The sequence below is a fragment of the Octodon degus genome, unplaced genomic scaffold (genome assembly GCF_000260255.1).
Source record: "Octodon degus isolate 3935 unplaced genomic scaffold, OctDeg1.0 scaffold00115, whole genome shotgun sequence".
NCBI classification, from domain to species: Eukaryota; Metazoa; Chordata; class Mammalia; order Rodentia; family Octodontidae; genus Octodon; species Octodon degus.
Window position 1 is genome coordinate 3,199,707 of NW_004524691.1, and position 8,784 is coordinate 3,208,490.

General features: G+C 34.6%; 1 protein-coding gene across 1 annotated transcript in view; it reads left to right on the forward strand.

The window, feature by feature from the left end:
* Lekr1 (leucine, glutamate and lysine rich 1) overlaps positions 1–8,784 on the forward strand; it is a 226,827-nt gene that overhangs the window by 123,498 nt on the left and 94,545 nt on the right. Inside the window, exon 8 of the mRNA XM_004639862.2 lies at positions 8,058–8,139. Coding sequence (XP_004639919.1) covers positions 8,058–8,139 — 82 coding nt within the window. The remainder of the gene's footprint in view (positions 1–8,057; positions 8,140–8,784) is intronic.

Here is an 8,784-nt window from a genome sequence, read left to right on the forward strand (position 1 = left end):
AGATGCACACACAACTGCAAACACACTCAGCCACCTTATCTTTGACAGAGAGGCCAAACATGTTCACTGGAAGAAAACTAGTCTCTTTAATAAATGGTACTTGAAAAACTGCCTTTCCACATGCCAAACTATAAAATTAGACCCATGTCTATCACTATGCACAAAACTACAGTCAAAATGGATCAAAGATTTAAATATTAAAATGGAAACACTAAATCTTCTGGAGGAGAAAGTAGGTAGAAATATACATGGGGGTAGGTGGACAGCTCATGAATAAAAACCAAACTGTGCAAGAAATTCTTCAAAGAATAATTGGGACTTTATCTTTTTGAAAGGTTTCTGCACATCAAAAGAAATCACCAATGAAGTAAAAAGAAAACCCACAAATAAGGAAAAAATTATAGCCAACTGTCCCTCATCAAAGGGCTTCTATCTAGAACATATAAAGAATTGAAAAAAATCAGACCCTCCAAATTCAAAGACCCAATCCAAAAATGGGCATCTGAGATAAATATACACTTCACAAACTAAGAAATACAAATAGCAAATAAATATGTGAAAAAATGCTCAACATCATTGATAATTCAAGAGATGCAAATTAAAACAATACTGAGATTCCATCTCACCCCAGAAAGAATGGCTATCATCAAGAAGTTAACAAATAATAAATGCTGGAGGAGTTGTGGGAGAAAGGAACCCTTCTCCACCGTTGGAGGGATTGCAGAGTGGTACATACCACCATTATGGAAATTATTGTGGAGATTCTCAGAAAGCTAGTATTAGAAGTCCCATTCAACCCAGATATTCCCCAACTAGGTATTTTTTCCAAATGCACTGAAAACATCATGCCACAGGGATTTATGTGCACCCATGTTTATAGCAATGCAATTTGCCATAGCTAAATGTTGAAAACCTCCCAAATGCCCATCAACCAAGGAATGGTCAAAAAAGATGTGGTATTTTTACACAATGGGTTATTCCTCAGCTATAAAGATAAACTCAAGGTTTTTACAGGTAAATGGATGTGGCTAGAGACCATACTGATAAGTGAAATAAATCAGACTCTCATGTGCAAACATCTCATTGTCTTGCTAGTGTAAGAACCTGAAAGAGTAAATAAAATCTGAAAGGTACATGAAAGGGAAAGAATCTGTTCAATGGGAAGGAAAAACTAAGATGAGGAAAAGGGCAAAAGAAAGAAGGGAAAGAGATATATTTAGGCATATATACAGAATGGCTTAGATAATTGTACTCCTGATTTCTGTGAATCTGTTGAAAGGAACAGCTAATTCTTAAATTTCTTCTTCTTTTTTTCTTCTTTTTAATTTCTTGTAACTTTTTAAAACCAGTTTTGCATGTTTATGTCTGATAATCTAAACAACCAATTTGAGGATAACATGTAATATAACAACCATTGTGGAATTCCTATTATTTTATTTAGTGAAATTGTGTATTATTTCTAATGTTTCTTTTTTCTTTTTTTACCATTTTATATTCTTTCAAAATATTCAAATAAGTAAATAAATAAAGTATGAAAAAAACCTCAACAACTGCTTCTTAGCACCTCCCTCCGGCTAGTTACCTTCTCCAATCCCAGCACCCAATTCAAGTGGGTTGTCATTGACTGCTTTTCAGCCCATTCCACATCTCAACAGGTTTTGTTTCCATTGTTTATTTTTCTTTTATATTATGTATACACAGAGCAGAGTTGATTAAACTCATTATTATAGAACATGCTATCATTTTTTACCCTGCAAGTTCCCTGTATTTATGAAATTTCCAAACACAGAAAATTACAGTGACTAATACAACAACTGTGTATGAACCCATTACCCACATTTGACAAGTTTTAACATCTTGACCACAATGTATAGGTTAAAGAAAACAGAAAAAAAAGTTAAAATTCTCATTTATGCTCTTTTCCTTACAAAGATCACCACTGATAAAACTAGGCCCAACTGCAACAAACTTATGCTTATAATTTAGTAAAATGAAGATTTTTAAAATAAAATTCAAAGAAAAAAACCAAGATCCTCTGATAAATGATGGGATTCAGAGTAGAAGCAAGGATGTGGCCCTAGCCTTTCCCTGTGGTGAAAGCCAGCATCTACGTAGTGGCTCTGGTGCATCTGCCGCTGTTCTCCTTCTTCACATAAATGAAATCATTTGATGTTCACAGGTGTCTTATGCTGCAGTAACCTCCTTATGGATGTGGAAACCAAACTGCCCAAAGTCCTATGCTAGGAGCAAGTAGAGCCAGGATTGAAATTAGGCAGTGTGGCTTTGGTCCTGTGCAACACCTCTAAACTGTCCCATCTTAGCACACACTAAAGCGTTTTTTTCTTCAGCATCTCTACTGATAAAAAATATAGTCTTCAATTTTTTTATTTTAAAAAGTTAAACTGGCTCTTTGATTGTCAGTTCTACCTTCTTATTCCCCCATCCTTCTGCTTTAACTTCTAATTATTTTTTTCCAAATAGTGCTTCAAATCAGATTTTTACATTTTTGGTTTTTGTTTAGTAGGAAATTTAAAACTGAAGTATTTTTCACTATAGAGATTTTCTTTATTGTATTATATTAACCTAACATGCCTCCAAGTAACAAAGTTTTATGTCATCCTATAAAATAGTTAACTATGAATACTCTATTTGTAGTTTTTAGAAATCTTCTCAAATAATAGGATTCTCTTAACTACCCCAAATCTGATGCCTGTGTAATGCTATCCATCAAGCAGCTGGCTTCATATGAAGAGAAGCTAAGAGCTCTTTTTTGTTTTGTTCATTGAAAATCATTTGCTTCTTATTTAATATCTGCAAAGAACGCAGTCACATCACAGTAGAATGTGCTGTTGTAAATTTTGGATTGTTTCCATGGGTTCCGCCTTACATCTGCATGGTGTTTAAAGCCAATGCTTCCTTTCTTTTTGTAGGCATTCAGGGCCTTTTGCCTCATAATCCAATGTCATGCTGAATGACAGAAAATTGAAGTTGAATTTATTTAACTATACAGAAGGACCGTACAGAACAATACACTTATTTAAGAACTCCTTGCCTCAGAAACTGAAGGAGTTGTTTTTGTGCAGGTGGCTTAATCTCTCTGCTGCTTATCCTAACTGTGCTCTTTTATTTATTAAGGACAGGAACCGGGCACTCTGCTTCTGAAAACAAAAGCTCTCCCAGCCTACCAATACCATAATAAACTCTTAGGAGCCTTTTACATCATTCAGAACAGCAAAGATAGGTCATGGGTGTGTGTTTTAAAATAACTTTTCTATTTCTTCACTACAGAAAATATAAGTAAAAGTTTAAAATCATGAAAATATATTAGCAAGCTCATAATTATGCAGCAAGGAGCTTTTTACATTATAGATTGTTTGATTTTTTTCCCCTCAACTCTATGTGGTCTCTCTCCTGCTTATACAAAGTGGTTCTTAATGGACATTATTTGTATTATTGGTTTCCATTTATTTCAGTTGACAGCATTCAGAGGGTCTTGCTTTAAAATAAATCATTTATTTAATATCCCAATTCTTTTTTCATATTTGCTCCAGCATACATAACAACTAATCTTGGAGAAAGTAGCTTTTCTATTCGCAAGGTTCTATGAATCAAAGGCTTCACTATCTGTGTTATTGTGAAATAGAAGGAAGAAAGGAAGATTTGGGTGAATAGGTAGACAGAGCGTTACTGAAAAATATCATAGCTTTTCTTCTGGTTGGGTATTGATGGCATAATTTATTTTACTTCAAATGGAGTAAATTCTAGAGTGCTGATTCCCAAGCCAGAGTACTTTTTAGTGCCATAAAAATGGGCTTTAAATTAGCTGCCATTTTCACCATCTACCATCAAGTAATTGAGAATTAATTGCATTAATTCATATGTCAAGTACCAATCCCTTGGGGTTTATTTCTCCTCTTAACCACAGCAGCATTTAGGGTAATGAAATTTATCACATGGGCTAAGATCCATCTTCACCTAGTTAAGAACAAAAGAGCCAAGCGATGCTTAATGTGAAGGCATGATTATTCTCTTTGATGTCTATCTCATAAAACTGGTCACGATGGTGCCACACTTGTCTCATTATCCCATTAGTTATATTGATGCTTAAACTTTCAGAAATTGAAATCTGAACCACCCTTAAGAGCTACATATTCTACCAATTTGCTATATATTTTATGTAAACTAACACCTCCCATTTGTCTTAGGTGTATCTCTGTAAAAGTTCTGGGAATATTACCACTGACCTGTAGCCAAGCTAACCACCCTCATATGGACAAATATCATATTCCTCTGCGGGTTTTGTATGTCAACAGTCAGAATGAGAGAGGACTTTGGGATCAGGCTGACCTGAGTTGGAATTACAGGGTCATGTCTAATGACCTGAGTGAGCTTTGATAAGTTAATTAATTACTCTAATCCTTAGAATCTTCACCTGTAACAACAAGTGTACCTGATTCATGGTAACTGTGACTACAAATGGAAAAGAACCCTGCTCAGTGCCTAGCGACAGTATACATGGACTTCAGCTTCTTCCCTCCTCCTTCCTGAGTGTGGCTCAAAACGCTTTCGCCTCTGCCTTTTTTAACCAGACCCCTTCTGCAGCCTCATGACAAAGCGACACACTGCAGAACATTCATTAGACTGCCTTTTTAAAGTGTTACATTAAAATTTTTTCTGTCCATGTTCTCTCACATAATATCACTTGGTAAATGAAAAAAAAAAAACAAAAACAAAACAAAACACTGCCCTATAAATAGGATTTATCACATTTGTACATAATTGAGTCTTGCTTTGAGGGATCATCTTCTCAAATGTGTCCACTCTGCAGTTTAACATCTTGAGTCGCCTTTGCTGCTGGCTACTTTATTTGCTGACTTGTAGGCACCATCAGGGTTCCATCTTTGTTTCACCTGGAAAGCGGGCTGCTAGCATCCGCGCAGCAGGAAAAGGGATAAAGTTGTATAACGGATGTGGGGAGAGGTTGACCAAAGATGCACAATTCCACTTAAGTAGATGGTGACAGTGCAGGAGCTCTGCAGTGCAGCTGGGTGGCTCTGGTTAGCGATAACATGTCTTCAGATGTTGCAGAATCAATTTCAATTCAATTATTCTCACCCCCAAAATGAGAAAGCGCATGTGAATTAGCTTCATTTAGTCATTCCACATTGTCATAATAAGTACATATAATTGTTGCCAATAAAAATAATTTAAAATAATATATGTAAAATACTGAATAAACAAAGATTTGTACAAATGTCTGATAAATTCTTAATGAAATGTGTCTAGAATAAATTTATTTTCTCATTTAAGAAAACAAAGCAGATTGAAGATTTATATAGAAGTTTTATGTATGTGTATGGCTACAATAAAAGTTTGTTATTAAAAATATATTGTTAAAACACTAAAATGAATGAAACATAGAAATTTTGTGAATTGATAGGGATTCTTTTGATTGGTTGGGTTTTTGTTTTTTTAATAATTTAAAGAGTATAAAATAGTATTAAAACAGAAAAATTACAAGTGATACAGAATTTCACTTAACAAATAATATGAATTTCATATATTTGTTGTAATACATAATTTGTCTTCCAACTAATTGTTCATATTACCAGATATATGCATGCAAAATTGGAAGAAGAAAAAAGAAATATATAAGCACCTAAGAAGAGAAAAAGGACAATTGAAAAAAGGAGACAAAACAAATTAAGCATTAACTGCTCTTTTCCATAGACCAGCAGAAATGCACAGTACAGTTGTCCAATCCATCCTGCTCACTTATATAGATGTATCTCCCTCACTACCTTTCCTACTTTCTGTTTATTTCTGGTAATGGGAATCAAACTCAGGACCTTGCACTTGCTAGGCAGGTGCTGTGCCTCTTGCTGTCTCCCCAGCATGGATCAGTGTTTTGAATTACTTCTTTGTAGGAACCAGTTAGTACATCAATGTAAATTTGTTTTCCATCTTCAATTATTTCTGAAAAGAATACAAGCATTAGTATCAGTCATTGGTACCTATGGTTGAAATCATGCTTCTCACAGAGATTCATGGCAGGAGTTAGGCAAGTGAAGCCATTTGTTCTTCCAATTTAGTTTTCATCTCTGCATGTGCTCACATTAGACAGTTTCTTAGGCTTTCTACAAATAATGCTTAAAATTAACAGTATTCTTTTTTTTTTTTTTTGCGGAACCGGGGATTGAACTCAGGCCCTTGCGCTTGCCAGGGAAGCACTTATTCCACTGAGCCACCTCCCTGGCCCTGAAATTAACAGTAAAACATTATGGAAGCCAATTTTCTTTTCTTTTTACATATATATTTTTATTTTAAGGAAAAATCAAAAGCAATGGTATAAAATTTCAAAACAGAATTGTAGGAGAGTAACAATGGTTAGTACATTGCCTTTTGTTTTCTTCAAAGTAATTGCTCAGATTACAGCATACAGAAGGATAAAAAATTGAGCAATCAGTAGGCATATATGATTTCAATGAGCTAATAGTTACTAGTAGTAGAACTATCTTAATTGTCTTGTGCATAGTTATATGTAAGTTGTGTGTATTATTTTCCATTTCCCTTCCTTCTTTTGTCCTTTCACCCATTCTAGTTTCTTTTTCTTTTTGAGCATTTTCTTCCCATTTCATAATATCTATTGTATATTTTGGGTCTTATGTACTCTTTTAGCTTCTTACACTAAGGAGATAATATGATGTTTACACATGGGAGTCTGATTTATTTCACTTGTAAGTATGGACTCAAGTCACATCCGTTTCTCTGTAAATGTCTCAAGCTTACCCTTCTTTATAGCTGAGTAGTACTCTGTTGTATAAAAATATCCCACCATTTTTATCCATTCATTGCTTGATGGGTATTTGTATTGTTTCCAAATTTTGCTATGTCAAATTATTTAGCTATAAACATGGTTGCACATATATCGCTGTGGTATGATGTTTTTAATTCTTCTGGGAAAATATCCAGAAGGAGAATAGCTGGGTTAAATGGGACCTCTAATTCTAGTTTTTTGAGGAAACTCCAGACTGATTTCCAAATTGGTTGTACCAGCCTGCTCTCCCACCAACAGTGGAGAAGTGTTCCTTTTTCCCAAAAACCCCTCTAGCATTTGTTGTTGGTTGATTTCTTGATGATAGCCATTCTTACTAGGCTGAGATAGAATCTCAATATTGTTTTTTAATTTGCATTTCTCAAATGACCAATGACATTGAGCATTTTTTCATATATCTGAGAAGTGTATAATTATCTCAGATACCCATTTCTGGATTGGGTCTTTGAACTAGGGGACCTTATTTTTTTCAATTCTTTATATGTTCTAGATATAAGTCCTTTGTCTCAGGGATAGTTAGCTAAAAATCTTTCCCACTCTGTAGGTTGTCTTTTCACTTTGTTGGTGATTTCTTTTGATGTAAAAAGCCTTTTAATAGCATGAGATCACAATTGTTGAGTCTTTGAAATGTTTCCCATACAATCTATGTTTTGTTCATGAAGTCTCTGCCTACTTCTATGTCTTCAAGATATTTACCTACTTTCTCTTGAAGCCAAGTTTCTACAGTATTCTCATGACATTTTAGGTCATTAAGGTACCTTGTAGATGCTACTCAGAGTTAATAAAGTCTTGATGGTGGGCTCTGTACATGATTTGTCTGTTGCATTTCAAGACTCAGCACTGTTTGCTGGTCCTAGACCACAAGATAATGAAGTAGTTCAGTAGAGAGTCACATAATCAGAAATTCATGTGTTGGCTACATAAATTTCTTTGAAAAACATTAATAATATTTAGCTTCTTAGTGGTCTGCAAATTAGTTTGTTTGTAAGGGACAGAAAGGAGTCAACAAATCAGGTCTATCAAGACTCATTAATTCTATGGAGTTTTAGGGTGGGGAGGGGTGAGTAGTCAATAGACAAGTAAGATATGGTCACATGAAGTGGAATAAACAGCTATATTACATACTTCAGTAGCAGAGGGGATGCTTTAAAAGAATATGGGTTACTGTGTAAAATATCTGGACACTTAAACTGCACTGATGAGAAATACACTGTCTTTTCAGATTTACAATGTCAAGTAGAGGCACTTACATTAAAAATTCAGAAGACAACGACTGAACTGGACGACAATAAAGAAATGCTCAAGTAAGATGGTGACTATTAACAACTTGCAAGATTATAGTGCCTTGTTGTTGTATCACAAAATGAAGAATTTAGAAAGTCCTCAAGGTGTTCCCTGCACTCTTTTGGCAGTGATTCTGTTTTGTGGGTAGTAGGTTCCCATTTATTTTCTTGGCTTCTCTGCTGGCCTAGATTAAGTGCTGAAGGACCTGTAATATTTTAAAATACTTCAAAGCTTTCTTCCTTTAATAAGAAATTTACCAGTTGCTCCTCACCTTTTGGCTAAAATAAACATAGACACTTTCCCAGTTAAATTCAATAATTTAATATGAACTATTCTCTGAATGTTTAATTTTGGGGCCGGGGAGATGGCTCAGTGAAATAAGTGCTTCCCTGGCAAGCACAAGAGTCTGAGTTCAATCCCCAGTTCCACCAAAAAAAAAAAAGTTTAATCTTTGTCACTGTCTAGAAAATATCTGTACCCAAGAAACAATGTTGAAGTGTCTTAAGAGTATCAATTTTAGGCTTATAAAGGAAGTTGAATACCTTTGAAATACTGATGAATCTATACTTTACATAAGTAAGAAAGAAAATATTGGCAAACAAATGATAAGAAAATGAACTTGTCAAATATCCAGAGCACTATTTCCTTTAAAAATTAATTATATT